Here is a 20,094-nt window from a genome sequence, read left to right on the forward strand (position 1 = left end):
CAGCTCTGAATCCAGCCTTCAGAGATCAGCTTTACATACGTTTGCTCTTCCACCTCACTGTTCCACTCTTTTCAGGTGGTTGTTTCGAATTCTTGTGCACATTCTCATTACAAGCTTATTTCCACAGTAAGAACTGATCATTTAGTTGTGTTTCATATATGCACAACAATTCTTGTAAAAGGCAGCATTAGATTTCAATGCTTTCAGATGATTTTCTGCAATAATATATTGCTGTACATAAACAGAGAAACTGTGTTTAGAAATTAGGGCTCAGTTTTACATTCTGACTTAATCTCTTTTGAACTAATACAGGACAATTGCAAGTATTTTGCTATAGAATTCTTTAGGCTCCTGCCATGGCCTGAGATCTATCAGAGGAGACTCTATTCCATAGTTGGTGAAGATATTTATTCAGTGCCCGGTGATCCCTTTCGATGTTAGAAAGCATTTGTCTGTACAAGTACAGAAAAGCACCACCAGTAGAGACAAAACTTATGAAGGTTCTGCTTATGAGAAACTTATGAAGGTTCTGCTTGCTATGTTCAGTTCATTCAGCATTTCCACTTTTTAGTTTACCTTACTACCAATTCTAGCTGTCTTTGTAACAGAGCAGACATCAAGTTAAGGAAGCAGAAATCACAGCAAAGGATATCTGAAAAATCCCAGCAATGGAAGTGATGTGACCTGAACTAGAGTGCTGCCTTTAACAGATACGGTATCTGGTTATCTTCCAACTACATAACCATTGGGAAAGAATTACAAAAACCCCACAAGAGTTTCTAGATCCTCTTAGTGTATTCTTCACTTTTGAATCCTCTACCTGAAAATGTAACAAACAAGGAAACCAATCAGCCTACTAATCTTTCATAACAAAAAAAAAATTAGAAAAGGATAAATCCACTTTAATTGTCATCAAATCTTAATCTGAAGAATAACAAGTGCCTAGAATTGATATCCAAGGACAGATCCTTGTTCTGCCATGGAAGTTTATAGTTCTACTTCTTAATGATTAAGGAGAAGGCGGCTATGATTTAGACAGTAAATGATGTAGTCAAGGTGACCTACTGGTTGTTGAAGACTTGCAACACACACTGATATGACTCTGTAATAACAAATATTCCGGGCAGTGAACAAAAGTATAACAGACCACATTAAAACATTTATTGCATTTTCCACAGAAGATAAATTCCCCTACTGCAATATGTAGGATATGGTATCAAGGAACAATTTCAGTGGAGTAATACTCAATACTGTATAATACATAAATAGAAAATCAGAGTTTCAGATACTTTTAAATAGTAAGTATAGAACTCCACTACATACATTTTTTAGATAATTTTAAAAAGGGAATATTTCCTGTCACAGACAAAATCCAAGTTCTGCTTGTATTTACATCACATCATAGCCTCATGGAAATCAATAGGTTTGAAAAGAACACAGACTCTCACCCTAGCATACCTATATACCGATAAACCCTGACCTGGAGCCATTAACTAAGAATTTCCTGAGAGCACTCTTTTTAATGCATTTCTTGCTTACAGACCAATTGGTTAAAATTTGTAAGAACCTTAAAAGAAGTGGCTAAGGTAAGCAGTTACGTGTGTACTGGGAAAATATTTGCTCGTGAATGTTGCATTACATCTTTTAAAAGGTTTCGATAGGTATAATAGTTGTGTAAATTTCCCAGCAGGCTTGCTGATAGGTCAATATCCAATTTAAAATTAAAATATAAAATATGCCATGTATGAAGTGCACATACTACTCAGTATATAAACTGTATTTGTGATTCAGCATGTGTTTTTCTTCAAAATGGATCAAGAGCAATAGACTCCATTTGTGTTTTAAGCCCAAGAAAACCTACATCTGTGTAATTACATGTTAATAGTCACGGTTAATGCATACATGGGATTTTATGAACCAGAACATATAGAATGTTACTGCTAAAGCCCATGTCACTTGGTTAATAATAAAGCACATGAAAAACAGACGAAACAGACGAAATCTAATGACACTAGAAAAATTAGGTGCATGTTATTTTTTCACATATCTGATAACTCGCAGTTGCTGCTGTGACTCAGCAATGCTATTAAAAAGTACCAGTAATAGATATTACGACCTGAGATATGTGATCCTGTCTAGGGAGGCTTATAAATATATAAAGCCAAGGTCTGGTAGCAAATTACCTAAAATCAAGAACTGAAGCAATGTGGAACTCCTAAACTAGACTGATAATCCTTGACGTCATTGGTAGTCAAGTCCAGCACTCAAGTTCAACCACATATTAGATAAAACATATTACTTCTCGTGAGCAGTAGTCTGCAATAAGAGAAGTTTCCTGCCCTGATAAGTGGAGAAACATCATCTAAGCTTCCTACATTCTTCAGATTGCATCAGTGGTAGTTGGGCAAAAATCTCATTACTCCACGGGAACTGATTATTTTAAATAAAGTATCAAAACTTGTCAAAATATACACTGTCACTTTTGGGGCAGTAATTTGAACAAAGCTTGAAACTGATGAGGGTGAGTCACCGACAGAAATTTCTTTTTTGTCACACCTCTCTCTTATCAGCTCCAAACAATATATTGTGGTTCTGACTGCACAAGGAAACCAGAGGATGTTATAAAGGTGAGCTTGCAGGATCAGCCCATAACTGAGATTAAAGTTTAATATGCGTTAGTCTAATATAAAGAGTGAGCACATTGAGCAAAGAACTGAGTATGATGTTCTCTGAAAGAGCCTGCTTGGATGAGAAATGTTTTTTGAACCTGATGCTTCAGTGCACAAGTGAAGTTCTGCCAACAGCTTGAGATGGAGGATCAGGGTTATGGATTTTAAACCCTCATGAGTTATATGGTTCCAAGTGGAGAAAGAAGAATGAACGTCTGGACAGGAGTAGCTTTTTAGATGAAAAAAAAATCCAAACCACCAACAAAAAAAATTCAGTTTACCTGAGAGGGGATAAAAATGCCCTGTTCTCATGTCTGAAGGAAAGCACATTTGGAGGGCTTTGGACGTGGGGAGAATATGTGTGGCTTTTCTTTGAGTTTGGGTTTTTTTTTCCTTTAATGTCTTATCTTTTTGTTTTGGCAGAAAAAAATTTTGTTGGGGTTTTTTGGGGTGGGGTGGGTGTTTTTTTAAAACCTAGGTTTCTGTGGTGCTTGGCTGATCTGGCTGGGACACAGCCATCCTTACAGGTGACCCAGTCTGCCACTAGGGATTGCACGTGCTGTCATTCTCCTGGCAGCACCAAAGGGAACAACCTGGAGATCTACACAATACTTATGATACACTATCAGGGGGAATGCAATGTTTAGCTCCCTGGGGACAGCGCTAACCCCCTGTTACTCGCGGCGTCAAGGAAAGGTAGGTGGCTTATCTACAGTAATACGTGACACCGATTGCATGCTTAGTCCTATTCTGCACCATACCTCGTTCCCTCACCCTGCCAGCACTGACTGCATGAACGCACCCACCCTCAGCACAGGTAAAGGGGCAGTGTCCCCCCTCCAGTCCCTCCCCACCCCTGTTCCCCCAGCAGAGAAAGCAGCACTAAGAGGAGACTTCATGACTGGGCATTTCTAGCAGCAAGAGCATGAAAGATGAAGGTGGGTTCAGGGCAGCATGAGTGTTGTGAACTGGTTAGGGAAAGTGTCTTGGGAGATGCTGACTAAAAGTGCTGGGATTTTGGTGACTGCTGGGATTCTGGGATTGGGACTGCTGGGATTCTATTCACACTGCTGGGATTTTCTGTTGACTTCCCTCACTCATTACTCTGTCATACAAGGCCTCCTTCGGTGATACCTGCAGACAGCTCTGGTCTTTATTAAGTGAACTAAAACAGTTGTATGGAAAAAGCCAAGCTTCCAGGCACTCAGTGCATCCTTTGGATGTTTTTCCTTTTTACTGACTGCATTTACACTCCAGGAAATAAACTGGTCTTCAGAATCATTTGGAAGCATTCAAATGTACTTTGTCTCATGTGGCCTTAAATATGACAGCATGATGTATCTGTTGCTTTGTACCCTCTCCTCTTCTCATTCGGAAACCCACCAGGGGAAAGAGGGAGAGAATATGGGTGAAATATTTCAGATACTGACTATGTAATTTTTACTTTCCCTTGCCACATTATTGATGCTTTCCAGACCTGCAGTGGCTGACAAATGTAAGACACTTGGGGACACCAATATCAGTTACAGCTAACTGCAGCATCTTGACACAAAACACGGTAAGGATAGGTATGACATTGTAGAGCACTGCAGCTGTAAATGAAGGTGCGATACGATGGGGAAGCGAGTTGGTGTTCAGGGGTGTAGGACAGAGATGAAGAGAGGGAAAAAGCACCAAAAAAACCCCAACAAACCAGAAAAACAATGACACCTGCACCAGACCTTTGGATAAAACCAGCAAGCTACCTCTGGTATGTGGTACTGCACATCATAAAACCACTCTACGCTGACTGTACTGCAGTTGCTTATTGCAATTTAAAAGTAAATCATGGCGAAAAAGCAGCAATTGTCAAACACTTATCACATGAACCAAGTTAAACCAGCCATGTGATACCAGGGGGTCAGGCTAAAGAGTTGGTTGGGATTTCTGCCAATGCCTGTTATTTAAGTGATATTTTTTAGCAACGAACCTGTACTTCTTAAGCTGCTATGCAGTAAGCTCCTTGTAAGGAAAGAAAAAAGAAGCACGCACTTAAGCAACAGATTTCTTAACTGGATATGGTAAGGATACACAAGAAGCTGTTAACAGCCCTCAGTGAGATTCTGTAAAGATTATCTTTTTATATCGCCTTGCTTTTTAGCTTTGATTGGCATTTACAAGAAGTAAGTTTTCCTATCCATATTGGAGATGTAACTGACCAAAGAGAAACCCAGTGCGTAGGAGGAAGGAAACCAGACTGGAAGCAGCCTAGAAAAACAGGGAATGAAGGGTGACAGATGTGTATATGCAGAGGGTAACACAGGCAGATCTGGAGCAGAGGTAGTCAGCTGCAGAAAATTACTCATCTGCAGCTGACATTAGCTTTTTCTCCTGTTTTGTTGACCTATAAAGATAAGGATGGCTTTTGCAGACCTGCAAAGTCTTAAGCATTCCACATGGAACTCACCTGATGTATCATTTCCCCATATTCCTCCAGAGCAGGGGAACTCACACTTCTAACCAGCAAGGCATCGTGGCTTCTGTCCTGCTCCCTGACCTGCCGTCTGCCTGAATGTGGTGCCTGCAGATCACAGCATGGAAAACAGCCAGACACTGTGTTGTGCTACCAACAGGATTGTGCCCAAGCTCTGGGTCTCCACATATCATGCAGTCCTGATAAATAACACACTCGCCAAACACAATGTAAGATTGCCATCCCTGTGGCACTCAAAAACTGGAAAAGAAAATGCTGCTGAGGACTGTGCCAGGCAAGGGGGGAGAGCTTGCTCTCACACTTGGAGCTGCAATGTAAAACCCTGGACTTACAGACATTGAGCTGCGGAGCTTAGTGGCATGCCCTGGTTTTCTGCATGTGCTTGCCTTAGCAGGTGAAGTTCCTACACAAACAAATGATCCTCCTTAGTAACAATAATAATAATAATAAAAAAAAAAAAAACAAGGAGAGATACTGCTTCAATGTGAACTCTGCAGAATTTTATTATGAACTGGCACACAAAGCTATTACACTTTGTATGCTTGTTCAGTTGGGAATGTAGGCAAATATTTCATTCCCATTCAGAGAAAACAAAAGTGCTCATTTTTGCCCTTAACTTCATATATGCAGGTAAGTGCAGAACTCACAGAAAACAATGTAAATCAGAACAGATATTCACAGCATTGGTAGACAACTGGGCATCTGATTTCCCTGTGCTCTCCATGAATTGAGAAGTGACCTCTCCTCAGTGGTTTGATTTAGCATAAGCAACTTCTTCAGGTTTCTCTACAGGTGGTTCAAGAACTTTTATCTCTGATCTTCTATTACTATTCTTTAAACTGCATTTTATCCAGAAATGCTCACAGATAAGTCAAAAGAGGTTGCAGACAGATGCATTCAGGTGCATTTTTATACCTATTATATCTAGTCGTTTTTTCTAGCAAGGTAACTGATGACATCTGCCTTCATTTCCTCACATCTGTGTCACTCACAGCAGCAAAAAAGTTACAACCAGCCTGATGTTTCAGAATCTTGAAGCGCTCTTTGTTTTACAGAGGTATGGCCATCCTCAGAGCTGAAAGTGGATATTAATGCTTGGCTTTGGAGGTCAATGGTCAGCTTTTCCATGCTACCTCCTTGAACTCTCTTAGTTTATTTATTAATTATTCTGTGATTTTCAAAATTAGTATTTCAGCTTAGTAAATTAGTTTATTAAGTGAGAATTTGATTACATTGTCCTGTTACCAATGCACATAGGAATAGATTTTCCCAGAAGGACTAAGTGAATTAAAGCTCCTTGCGTTTACATCACCCATCGAGATGCACGTACTACCACACAGCCGCTCTGCTTAAACGAGGGCTGTGTCTGCTCCTGGTACTGAGCCTGAATTAATGCCTCACTGTGCTGAGCAGACAGGGGTAAAACATCCAAGAGTGCAATAAAACCTTGCCTGAGTGCAGGTCAACTGGTAGCCTCAAGGAGCATGCAGAAAGGAGCCTTGGGGCTGAATCTGCTGTTCACACCATCTGGATATGATACCTCAGGCCCTAAAAAGTAGCTTTTTAAACTGTCTCTCAAGCTTTTAATGAATATGAATCCTGCTACCTTGTACTAGTGCAAAGCCATCTAAACCACAGCTAAAGATGTTTTTAAGCTAATCTTTCTGACTGCACTGAAATGGGCTTGAAGCCCTCTCCCTGTCAGCTCTAGCTGAGAAGCAATTCAAGGAGGTGCTGCCTTGCAGCGACCGATGGCAGCAGCTCAGCTGAGGTGCCGCAGCTGACTGCAAGAGAAAGCTTAGTCTTTTCCGAGGCAAAGCCTGACAGGTTAATTAAGCCCTAAGTAAAAATGATGTAAGATATTATTTAGCTCATTATTGAGACAGACCGGGAATGCTCGCAGCCGGGTTAGAGCCCACCTGGCCCGGTGGGTGGTGACCAGTCAGCGGCAGTAGGTTGGTATCTGACCCCACTTCATGGCAGCTGCTGCCGGGAGCCTGCTCTGCGAGGTGAGCGGTTGGAAGCTGCCCAAGGCGGAGGCCGCCAGGCAGGCTGCGGGGACGAGGGCACTCTTCTCTGCCAGCCCCGAGGGAGTGCAGGGCAGAGCCAGCAGACCCGCCATGTTTGCATGTCTCCAGGTGCTGGCGCCCAGGCTGTGTGGCTGAAGCCCGAGAAACATGCATAAGCCTTCCTTACACTTATTCCCGACTTCGCTTCTAGCAATGGCAGACTATAAACGTTTATTTAGGAAACAGGAGCAGCACGTGAGATTTTCACCAGAGCTTTAGGTGACCGTTACCCGGCCCGCGGGCTGGAAGGAGCCTGCTAGGTGTCCGGGGAGAGGCGGCAGGTGCCGGCGCCACTGGGAGCAGAGGGTCACCCCGCCTCTGCGGACAGCGCGGGGCCTCCTGGTCGGGGCGGCGAGGGGGCGGCGGGGCTCTACGCCGCGGGGGGCAGGCTGCCCCGCTCTAGTCCCCACCGGCGGCGGGGAACCTTTCTGTGAGGCGCTGCTTTCCACCCGGCCGCCGCTGGGGAGCACGGGCCGCGCTCCCGCGGTTGCCTGGTAACGCCGGGGAAGGAGGCGGGGTGCGGCGGGGAAAGCGGCCCGGCGCAGCGGCCCGCTGGCGGGCACTGCGGGGGGAGTCGCTCCGCGCCGCGATGCTGGACCCGGACAGCGGGCTTTCCCTCACCATAGCGCGGATCGTGCAGCGGCTGAAGGGCTCCAGCCTCCACTCCCAGCTGGAGCGACAGGCCCGGGTGAGCCCCCAGCCCCGGGCCCACCTCCCTTTCCCGCTCCCCATCCCCGGCGCTTTGTTCGCGGCTGTCGCCCCTGGCCCGGCCTGTGAGGCCTCGGCCCGGGGCCCCGGAGCCTCCCTTCTCTTCTCATCCCTCCTTTCCCTCCCTCGACGGGGCCGCAGAGCCGTCTGGCTGGTTTCTAGAGCTGTATTTATAGTTTCTTCCCTTGGGACCGAAGGATTTCGCGGTGAATATGAAGACTGTCCTCTCTCGGAATCTCGCTGCTTCAAATCGTTCCTAAAATTAATCGCTGTGTCTTTTAATCTCTTAATTTGGAAAGCTTTAAATACCACACGGCCACCACCACCCCCCGCCCTTCCTGCTCCAGAGTGCCCCTAAGGAAAGTAGGATTTGGTCAAAGGAAGTGAAAATAAATTAAAACCGCACATGAAAGTATATTTTTGTAGCTGGGAAAACAGTTGCTTTTTTGTATTTGCTGACTTGTCTGTGCTTGAAACCAGTTTTTTCATATTTCGGTTGAACTTTATTTAGGATGTTTGTGATTAAAAGTGTGTCAATTTTCACAACCGTAATAATGTAGTAGTGGTGTTATAACAATTATGGTGTGTTACTGAAATATTTTGGGTTAGGTTTTATGAAATCTTGGGGGTTTGGAGGGTTGTTTTTTGTTTGTTTTTTTTTTTTTTTTTTTTCAAACAGTGCTTGCAAGTGCCGGGTTTTAATTATTTTTTTTTTTAGGGTAGAATGTCCGTTATCTGCCTTAGTTATGTTGGATTTTTAAATGAAACATGATTTTCCTCTCTTAATGTCCCTAACGCTTTCCTTAGCAAGTGGCATCACTGTGTGCCTTTTCTGGATTTTTGTTTTGTTTTTAAATTTGCTGATTTGGTCTCTAAATGCTATTTTAAATGTATGTCTGCTTTGCTCCCGTTGACTGACTGCTCTCTAAATATGTGAGCAAGCAAATGTGTATGACTCGAAGGGGGATGGAATTATAAAAGAGTATAGACATTTGGTTCTGCTAAGTGTTGGGGAATTCAGCATCCCAAATAGCCTGACATAAGCTGTGGAGAATCAAATGCAAGACCTTGTCCTCAACAAAGGCAGTGATGGGATTTCAGAACAGGACTCTCTTATAACAACTCTGTTACTGATTATAATAAAACCTGTATGTGCTCACCTTTGCATTCATTCTTTTGTCTCCCGTGAGGCCTGATTTCATAGTCATTTGATACTTTACATGTTTGTTTTGAAATACAAGGAAGCTTGGTGTTGTCAGGACTTGGCAGGATGTTGAAATGCTGCTGGTGGATGGCTATTTTGTACAGTCATTTTGTACAAGTGGACACCCTGAGGACCTTAGGAGTGCCCTTTCATGGTGGTCTTTAATGTCTGAAAGGGCAGTTAAATGCCTAAATACCTTCCTGACTGTATAGCACATCAATTTACTCAATACAAGCAGGAAAGTCTGCATAATCAAAGCATAAAGGTAGCCTATAAAATAAATAAAACAGTGTAATGACCACAGCCAAATCTGTCATGATAGCTTTGCAGAACACGTTTTTCTTTCTCCAAGAAATTTGTAAAACAATGTATAGGTCAGAAGATTATTCCAGTCATATGAAGTGCTAAGGCGAAAGAAAGTAAACAGGTGTTTGAAGAGTTTGTAATAGGAGATTAAATCGGAGCTATAGTTCAGTGTAGACTGAACTTTCATCTGAAAGACTCGAAAGTTTTTAGATACATCAACTAGAGGATTTCTCAATGTAAAGAGTCATCTTTTGGAGCTTGTAGTTTAAATTAATAGGACCAAATGTATACCTGCTTGAGAGGAATCTGTATGTTCTCCTTGATCTTGAATTTTTTTTTTTTTTGAACTTGCATGTATTTATATTCTTTCATGTATGGTATAGACTTGTTTTATTTATAATGCTTGTATAGTCATATTATTGCTCTACTATACAGTTGTAAAGGCCCAGTCACTGAGACCCTTATCTTTGTCCATTCCTTAGCAGGTGCACAGAATTCTGAAGATTTCTGAATTGTGCTACTCTCTGTATTAAATTAATGCTTGATTTTGCTCACATTACATGGGGTATTTATGAAGTTGCATTATGAAATATGAAATCTTTGCTATTGCTGTGCATCACACCTGAACTCCAGTTTATTGATAGGGCGTGATGGGATTTTTTGTCTGTTGGTTAATAGTCATTTTCTGTAAAATGCTTGGTCTGCACCAGTTGCAGTATTGATCTACGGGTGGTCCCTGTTAAGCAATTTTAAGCTATTTTTGGGGACACATACTGTGTTTTGAGAAATCTTTTAAGACAGTGCATCAGACTAAAACTAACTTATTGTTTTGGATATTTATACTACAGTTATATTTTACGTTTACAAAGACTCCTCTTTATCTCAGTGTCAAAACTGACATTGCTGATACTCCTTCCTCAGAAATATTTACCATCTCTGAAAACATGAGAGTCAGAATGGATCCTAAGGTCCACTATAATATTGCTTGAAATTTTTGAGAGGTCATGTGGTCTTACAAACAGTATTCTAACTATTAACCAAAACTCTGTTTTGTAAATTCACCTCTTCTTTTAATGTCTAGGAAGGACAGCTCAAAATAAACAGTTTCTTTCAGTAGTGAATAGAATTTTGGGGAAAACACAATATCCTGACGTTATTTGTGAGAGTTGATAGAGTGGCCCTGTGGTTATGAACTGATCAAACCAGTGCTATGCTTGGCTGTCACCAAGGAACCTGGGCTAGTGTCAAGGATTGTGACACAATCTCTTTGAAATAAGTTTGGCATGGGCACCAAATGATTTGTTGTCACAGCTTTAGCTCTGGGGACACCAAGATAATCACATCTTTGTCCCAAGGACTGAAGTAGGCGTGGGGTCATATGCTTGTTAATGACAATTTGGAAAATAAACATTAGGTTTGTTTTGTAGGTTGAGTTTTTGTGTATTGATAATGTGCCTGTACAAAGAGATTAATGCAAAAAAGAGTGTAAATGTGCCTGTTGTTTGCTTAGGAATTTCTTCTGAGCATATTTTGTAGTGTGTTTGAAAGGAAAGAGTAACAGTTACAAAGAGACACAATATTAGATAGTAGCTTTTCAACAGGTAGAATTGCTGCTGGGATTATTGGGGTATCGTAGGAGGAACGTGGTCTTGGTTTCTCAGGCACAACTTTCAGTGTGAGTTTGTAATCAAATTAGTTTGCTTTTGTCTTCATTTTTCTCTTCCTTTTCTGAAATGTAAATGTTTTTAAGGTAAAAATTAGAGGTGGTTAGAAAAATTGAGACATGAACATCTTCACAAAAAAATTGTTTTCAAACTGTACTTTGTGATTGAAATCTTGCTAAAATTTTGTTTTAGGGAAAATCTTCGTCAGTGAACTGACAATAAAAACAGAACGGTTTACAGACATGAAAAAAGTGCTGCTTTTTAAATACGTTTTCATTTGCAGACAATTCAGAAACTTTGTTTCTAATCATGTCTGAAGGAAGCCAGGCTTTATTAATTCATAAGATTAATCAATCTTAATTTTGGTCCTCTCCAAACCTCTAATAAAAATCAGTCTGACTCTGAGTTGTCCGGAGCCTCTAGTGGCCAGGGGCGAATAACAAGTAAAGTTAAAAAATCACCAACCAAAGGCTTCTGTAGTTTCTTCCTAAAGAACTTTTCTGAAACAGGAGGTGAAAATAAACTGAAAGATAAGGGTTCTAAATTATGTTTTAAATTGAACAAGAAAGACTCAGAAGGAATCCCTCCGGGCATTTTCTGTGTAGACATTCTTAGATTTGTTTCTTGTAGGTATGTCTTGAAGGAGAACTTGTAGAAAAACAGGATAATGGCTGTCCAAGTAGGCTAAAAGTGGTAACTTCAGTGTAAGAATCAGCCCTGACACTACATCCCACCCCACTCTGACAATTTGGAAGCGAGAAAAAATTTTAGGAGATACCTGAAGGTATGAACAAGTTGTGGAGAGGAGATGTGCTAGGATACGTCATGATCAGAATGATTTTCCAGAGGAGAGAACTCTGCCGTCACTCTTTGAACGGACCTGTGACTAGTACCATAAAGGTTTAAAGAGACTTTTAATCCAAGGGAGAGGTACGGGTCTTCACAAGACTTCAGATGGGGTGAAGGAGAGGAGCTTGCTTTGGGAGCACTAGGAACATTGCAGCTGGGTTATTGTCTGACTGTGTGCTTCTAAAGGGAGTACTGGTAAATGTCTTAGAATAATTTATGTGGAGTGCATGGTTTGCAAGATATCCGAGGATCTTACGTTATGACATTTTTCTCCAACAGTTAAAAAAAGAAATTGATACTGATCCCTGCTTAAGTAAAAGATCAAATTAAGAAGGAGAATGTTCCTGTGAAATGTAGCATTTATTAAATAAAACTTAGCAAATAAATGTAGGCTCTTGAGTCATCGTAGATAATTAATGATTCCTTTTCATGCATTGTATTTAACAAACAGCTTACTATCCCTTCCTGATAGAGCTTGTACCTTGGTTATAATGGTTCAGCAGTAACATTTACAGTACAGTGGATTTTAAATTGAATGCAGTTGTGAATATGTTAAACAGATTATGGAGCTCAGAAGCACTGCAAGCTTTATGTGCCATTATTATTTTTTTTAGTAACGTAGATTATATGTTTTACCTTGTGCGTGTGTATTTTATTTGCAGCACTAATTTTGTATTCAAGTAAAACCTAGAAAATTTATTAAAACAACAAAATTATTAAAAATGTATCCTGCAATTCTTGTGGGAGAACATAACATTTGAAGCTCTTTATTCCTGTATGAGGCTAATTGAAGCTCTCTGTTTCGACTGCTGGGTTATATTTACTTGTATAAGAAAGTTCACAATACTTTTTTCCTTGGTGTAATTACTGTAGAAATGTAAAAAGGTTGGAAAATTGTCAATGTAGTCAGGGTTTTATACTTACTGAAATTTGTTTAGTTATGCTCAGGGTGGTTCCTCTTTCTGTTACAGAAACGTATAAACCAAAACCAAAATCGCTCCCTTAAATTTGTAGGATTTTAAGTGTTTAGAGAGTGTTTACATTGAAATTGTTGTGGTCGTACTTGAAGTGGTTTTTAACAAGTCGGCTTGATGCTGATAAAATCTAGTTATGGCAGAATGGAGCATGTAAGAAAAGGTGAATGTTTATTAGCTTTCGTTGAATTCACTTCTGCTTAAGTTGGACTATATTTGACATATATTTGGTGCTTTATCATAATTTGGGAAATAATAGCAATAAAAGCTAAAAACATTGTGCACTTGTGCAAAATCATAATGAACAGTAATAAATGCTCTGAGAGTGTACATACTTGTCTAAACCAAAAAGGCTTTGAAGAGAAATTATGGTGGATAGGCTGTAAAAATATTTAGATTGTGTAAAGTTATTTACAGAACTGTTTGCAGCAGGATAAAAATACGTGTTCACCTGATGCAGTTCCACATTTCAGTAGAGTTGGATCACTTCTCTGCAGTGTTTATTCTTGTTGAGAAAAGAAATAGTTTAACACATGAGTTAGGCTGGAACACTTTGTTCTGTCAAGCCTCCTTATTGTGGTATGTTGCTGGTCCTCTATTTTTCTGTACTTCTTTGAGTGCTGTGCCTTGATGGCTCATCTGCCCGCTCATATGGTCAATGCTGCTCCAGTCATGATGACAGAATGCCATATCCAAATTTAGGTGCTAATTTGCAAATAGATTTGTCTCTGTATTCAGTTGCTCTACAAATCAATCTACTATGCCCACCAGCTTTTTCCGCCAAGCGCTGTGCTATCCTTTTGCTTGCTCTCAGCCAGATCGGCGTTGAGTGTCTGGATTTTCTTCCATCTTGACATCCAAGTACAGAAAGTGTAATACACTTAGAGTATCACTTTTGATGGTGACTACCCAGGTCTCAGCAGGATGCCTTGCCAAATTCAAGGGGAAAGAAGATGTGCACAGAACATAAATACAAAGAATTGCAAGTAGTACCTTAGCTGCCTTTCAGAAGGTTTGGAAAAATTTTGAAAGTCCCAAAACTATCCTTTCTCTTCTGTACAGCTGAAGGACAAGAGAGTGCCAACAATGCTGTAATGATAGCTTGTTTTATGAAGGAATGTCTAACAGCTGGCTGCTTCTTGATTTGCAAGAAGCTGACCAAGACTGTAGGTGAACATGGACACCAAACACCTGAACCCTGGTGCCCTGTCCATAAGAATGCACGCAATGCCAATTATACTGGAAGAGAAACTGGTAGGCATTAACTTTTATGAAAAATCATTTGTTATTGCTTGCTGAATTACACTGCATTTGTCCCGGTCTCCTTTCAGGACTCTGTGTTGGTCTGACTGAGCCTCTGAATAGCGTGACTTCTTCTGTGGTCTGGCTGTTACTTTTTGCCTTCACGGGTTGTTCCCTTGTGTTGCTCACTCTCCTTTACCCTGCCTGTGATAGCCTCCTGATAGTAAATATATAGGAATATATTTGTTCATCAAGATGTGTGTATTGACATTGGACAGTCTGTAGTTCTACCTGAGTATATGCTGCATTTTGATCATGCGGGAAATTAATTCAGTTCATCAGTACAAACGTCATCAAGGTGTTATTTTCCTAATAAACCTTAGCCAGGCATTTTTATCAGTGTAAATTGTAGTAATGCTTTTTATATAAATAACATTTTGTCAACATGTTTTTCATTCGATCAAAAAAACATAGTGGAAGAAAATGCAAACGATACTTAGGCAGTACATTGTATCAAGCAGATTACAACAAACAAACCCTACCAAAATGCCTAAATGTTTTTTGCAACATAGCGTAACACAGAAATAAGGGATTTCATTTCACCTACCAAAATTAGTGTTTTCTTCTTTGGTTGTATAATACAGAGCTAGGGTATGTTCTTTTGTGTTAGAACTGTCTGCAGCTGCTAGCTGGACCGTCTGCCAGATTTTTCCCTTTCAGGTATCTAATTTCTGATTTGAAAACTGATCAGCAATCTAGTACGCAATGAGTCCTTAACATAAACAGTTTCTGTGGCTCTGTAGCTCTATGTAGCACTGTAGGAAACTATTGATTGTAATCCAGAAGTAAACAAAAGGAAAAGTGGAAATAGGAGGAGGCTTTCACAATTGCATCCTGAAATGACAAGAGTGGGGACAGAAGTGCCCCCATAATTTGGAGGGCAATTTTCATGTTTCTTATTTTAAAAATTGTCTCAGTAGGGCATTTTGCAATCAAGAGTAGGAAAAGGACACAGGAAACAGGCTAAAAATAAAAGTTTTGATAAATTAAAGATTAGCATAGGAATATTTGCTGCAGCAGGGCTAGGATATTGAAATAGAACTTGACTGAATAAATGGGCACAAAGAGGTGAAGTTAACTGATGGAGATTGATGCACTAATGTAGTCCTTGGAGAAAGTTTTCCCCAAAGTGCTGGTCTGCGTCCTTTTTGATTGCCACCCTGCTGCATACAAGAGAGTCACTGTGTTGTTTTTTTTTTTTGTTCTGCGGCTGGGGAACAGGCTCTGTTAGGAACAGCAGTTTACAAGAAAGTCCTCTGTTTTGGGCTGACAGGGGAAATGGGAAGTCATCTGTGTTGACTGAACTCCTTTATCCCTTCTAATGCAATATGCTGTACCAATTTCCAGAGTTTCCAGGAAACCACAAAAAAAAAAAAAAGGTTGTCAGTATGAGTGTCATACCTTCATTAATGAGCCAAGAGCTCCCAAATTTTACAGATGTATGAACAGTGGAGAATTATAATACTATTCTTTTGTTTGCACTTTTGTCACTTCTTGCACTGTTTACAGTGTCAAGACAATGAACCCACTTTTTAGTAAGATTTGATTTTGTTGTGATTCATCATCTGTCAATGAGTTGTATTTGTGAGGGGTTTTTTGCATATCTAAAAAGGATTGTTGAAGTGCGTGTACCAAGCCCCACAGGTTAACACTCTGTGGACCTTGAGATTAAAATTGGCCATAGTTAAACCAAAGGACGAAGTTGAACATTTACAAAAGCATGTGCAAAACCTTCTAAGGAACAGTAAGGCACAATCTGCCCCGTTTGACCTGTGTTATTTTATTTAAAATTCGTACAGGAGAGGTACAAAACCACTACCTTGCAGGAGAAAAAAAAAAAAATTAAACTTGGACTGACATAGGACTTTCTATCAAAGTAGATTCAGAAGGAATCCTTCATAAAATACTCCTTGAGGCTGCTGCTTAAAAGGGTATTTTGTGAGCTGCCCAAGAACCCCCATGAAAATCTTCCTTTGTTTGCCTGCCTTTAGCGATGATCCTTTGTCAGCTTTTACCATTGCGCTGAATGGATTATGTGTTTGTGATTTGACGGGAGTTATGCAACTCACCACACCTTATGGCTTGTGTTTACAGTTGCCTTTCTTTCTCAAAAAGCATGCTTACAGTCTCTTTCCTATTGCAGTTGATAAACCAAATATAAAAGCCTTCCTTACCTGTAATGGCAAGGTGACTTAAAATAAGAGCAGAAATGCTGATGCTATCAGTTTCTGCCTTACTGGTCATTCCTCCTTTCAGTTAGGGAAAATGGAAAGATTTCCTTAAAATTCTGCATTGTGAATTCATCTAGACCAATTTTTCCAGCAAGCTGTGCAGCACAGCAAATACCCTTTTCTGTGGATAAACTGTAAGGCAAATGGTAGGATTGTGGAATTTGCTAGTTGTGTGTGATGGACCTAAAACATGCCATACTGTCAACAGTGCTCTTAGGGCTGGCAAACTGTACAAGCTGGTGAAAGTTTATTTTTTAATAGCAGCATAACTTACTGCAATAGAATCAGCAGCTGATTCGCGTACAGCACCTTGCTGCGTAGCTTCTGGTAAGAGATATCTCACGCTTCTAGGTAGATAAAGCTTCTAACATATGCCTTGAGCTGTCATGGCAGTGGAGTAAGTTGCACAGATCTCCCAGTGTTATTTTCAAGTTAGCAGCCTGGGTTGCTATTCTTTTCTAAACCTCTAGCTTTATCCTCTGGTGGTAATCGGCTATTGCCACACTCCGTGTTTAGGAAAATATGTATAGAAGTCAATTCACAGAAACTCCTGAGTTTGTGATTGTTGTGCTTGTGGACCTTTGTGGTCTGTTTGTTTTTTCCTCTTGGTCTAGCTATAGAAGAAGGAGATGCTGTAGCAGCTGCTCCTGCTGTTGCTGAAAAATCTGCAGCAGCATCTGTGTGGTAGTGTCATGGTATGGTTGTAAAGCTGGTTGGTGCCTAATTGTCGAGTGAATTTCATTACAGGAGGCTGTGTATACCTGGTAGTCACAGCTGCAGTGGGGAACGTTGGGTTCACAGTGTTTTATTTGAAGTTTGAAGATGGCATTTCTTATGTGAAAGAGCTGAACTGTGCGAGGTTAAGTGAGAAGTTAGAGAACATTTTCAGTTTGATTCTTTCATGTAGAATACAGTGAATGGCTTCTAGTTATTTGCTTGTGTACCTTATGACCAATCCCTTAATGTGTAGAGTCTAGCATTTGGACTAAGTATGTGAGTTACTTGCTCAGAATATTCGGCATCTATGTTGCTGGATACTCCCTTTCCCTTTTCTCTCCTTGCCCGCATACAGCTTTTAGCACTGATGTAAAAGCAAAGACCTTGAGTAAGCAAAAAGTAGGCTGATTTTTTTGGCTGCAGTTACCATTGTCAAGTTAGTAGGAAGCAGTTTGCTTTCTGTGTAACCTTAAGTATGTATGTTTCTTATTTTGTAACTTAAAATACACAATGTAGTTTCTTTTTAGTACTTACTTGATGCTTATTTATTTATTTACTTTTCATATTAGGTTAGCCTACACAACCCAGACATTAAACTGGAATCACTAAAAGAAGATATTAAGGATTTTCTGAAGACATCAGGTTTGTAATACTTCATTGATACATTCGTGAATAGTATAGATCAATATAAGAACATGTGACACACATGATGAGGACAGTAGTTTGTACAGCTTGGTTTCTTGTAGCTGACAGTAGCCAGAAGCAGGCATTCAGTGATTATTAAACAAGAGAGAAAATTAAAAAGGAAGACATTCTTGGACTCCAGCAACATTTTGAAAAACATCCTATGCTAAGAATATATATAACATAAGAATATGCTACAAAGTGATTTTATCATTTTGTAAGATATTGGTAATTTTTTTTAAACTTCTGAATGATACAGGAGTTCAGTCACTTCTGAAAATGGAAATTAACATTCATGGAGGTATTCTTGAAAGTTTCACCCTTAGTTAAATTTCCAATTTCCATTGGAAGTTTTAATCTATGTAACTCTATCATGGGAAAATTTGATGATAAGTGATGTAAGATTTATAGTCACCAGGAACACTATGTCTGTTAATATTTATAGCTGTTTTAATAATATGATGGCTTTGAAAAAAATAGCATATGGTTATTTAACCAAAACTCTATTGTAATTATTTAAACAGTAGATGGAAATAAGGGGTATTCAACCTTTATACAGACCTCAACTTGGAGTTTTTCCTGTCTTAATTAAGTTAAGCTTTCTTCATCTTTTGCTGGTAGGTAGACATGAATTGAGATAGGACAGAAAACACCAGTGACTCTAAAGCAACTTCTGATTGATGTTCCGTTAGTATTAATTCCTGAAGTTGTCTTCTGGATATTTTTTTATTTTAACAGGTTGGGAAAAGAAGCTTCAGAATGCTGTTTATAGTGAACTTAACGTGTGAGTCTATTTAGTATTTTTATTTAGTAAGTTCTACTTGCATGATTTACTTTTGATTCCTTTGTATATATATAGGTGTATGAAGTGTTGCTATTATCTGCAAGATCTGTCATACCAAGGGTGCCTGCTTCATTTCTGTTTTTAAAGTGCCACTATTTCTTTTTCATCCTAGTGAAAATACTGGACTTAAGTACATTTTAAAGAATGAGCGAAACAAATATCACCAAACTTTGTAGTTACTTTAATGATTTCTTTGTTGTTTTACTTCCAAAGGTATCAACAGTCATAATATAATTCTTACGTAGTTCAGGTTGTTATTGTAAATGAAATTTAATATTTTTCAGCATAAGATTTGTGTCAGCATTGCACATATTTGTTGTATTATTTAAAAAACCTTTAAACTAAGGTATTAGATCTCTACACTTAGCAGATCACTGTTCATCGTGCTTGGGATATGGTCATAAACACTGCAATTGGGAAATTCCCTTTTTATTATTGTTCAGCACACTTCAGATCAGACTTCTGGGAAGCATAAGTTGTCTTTACATTCTGGTGAAGTAGAAAGGTGAATTTAATGACAGATACATCCCTAAATGCAACTACCTAATAATAATTGTGTGTGCAAATCTATTTGTGCTAATTTAAATAAGTTTAATAGAGTTACCAGTCTTGAACAATGTGCCTTAGTAGTATGAGGGACTCAATTCAGCAAAATACTTGTAAATGTGTCTGTTAGTAAGGATTAATCTTCATCATATCTTTCAAGGGAAAAATATTTACCTGTCTTTTGGACTAATGCTTATGCTTTCTTTGAGTTCACCAAAATAAGCTCCAAACAATGTTGAAGTTAGCCCTGGAAAACTGAAATTAACTACCATGATTTCATGAACATTGTGGAAAAGCCAAGAAAAAACATTGCCAAAATGTTAGTATTGATTCCATTTTACACATAGGCACAGAGTTGTCCAGAGCAAATTAGCAGCAAGTACAAGAATGACCTTACCAGTTAAAAACGGGAAGAAATCTGGGGAGCGTTTCCCAAAATCGTATGATAGGAACTGATTGAATACATTTAAACAAACAAAAATTTGGACTGACTATAAGGAAAGCTTTGTGTAAATTTTGTTTCATGAAAGACATTTGAGAAAGTTAAAGTTAAGCTGGATAAAATGTCTGGCTATAACTTATTGGAAATAATCTGCATTACTGGAAGGTAAATTAGTGTTTTGTTTTGTTTTGTTTTTTCTTTTATTTTTGTTCCAGCTTTTACATTTTGGCATAATGAAGTTTATGAATGGATAGTCAACTTTGCTTAGGTCAACAGCACAAAACTCTAATTGCTTTGGACATGCAGATATTCACTATTGATTTTTAAAAGGAAATCCTCAAAAAAAAAAAAGTATTGTGTCTTGAAAAAATATAATATCCTGGATAGTAAAAGTTCCGGGGAGTCATAAAGA

The 20,094-nt window shown here is 39.4% G+C and overlaps 1 protein-coding gene across 1 annotated transcript in view; it reads left to right on the forward strand.

Annotated features, from left to right (window-relative positions):
- The first annotated feature begins 7,742 nt into the window (after nt 1-7,742).
- The window catches only part of TBC1D19 (TBC1 domain family member 19), a 54,528-nt gene continuing 42,176 nt past the window's right edge, over nt 7,743-20,094 (forward strand). Inside the window, exons 1-3 of the mRNA XM_082482786.1 lie at nt 7,743-7,899; nt 17,736-17,808; nt 18,589-18,634. Of these exons, the coding sequence (XP_082338912.1) occupies nt 7,801-7,899; nt 17,736-17,808; nt 18,589-18,634 (218 nt within the window). The 5' untranslated portion in view covers nt 7,743-7,800. The remainder of the gene's footprint in view (nt 7,900-17,735; nt 17,809-18,588; nt 18,635-20,094) is intronic.

The sequence above is a fragment of the Vanellus vanellus genome, assembly GCF_965231255.1.
Source record: "Vanellus vanellus genome assembly, chromosome: 4".
In the NCBI taxonomy this organism is placed as follows: domain Eukaryota; kingdom Metazoa; phylum Chordata; class Aves; order Charadriiformes; family Charadriidae; genus Vanellus; species Vanellus vanellus.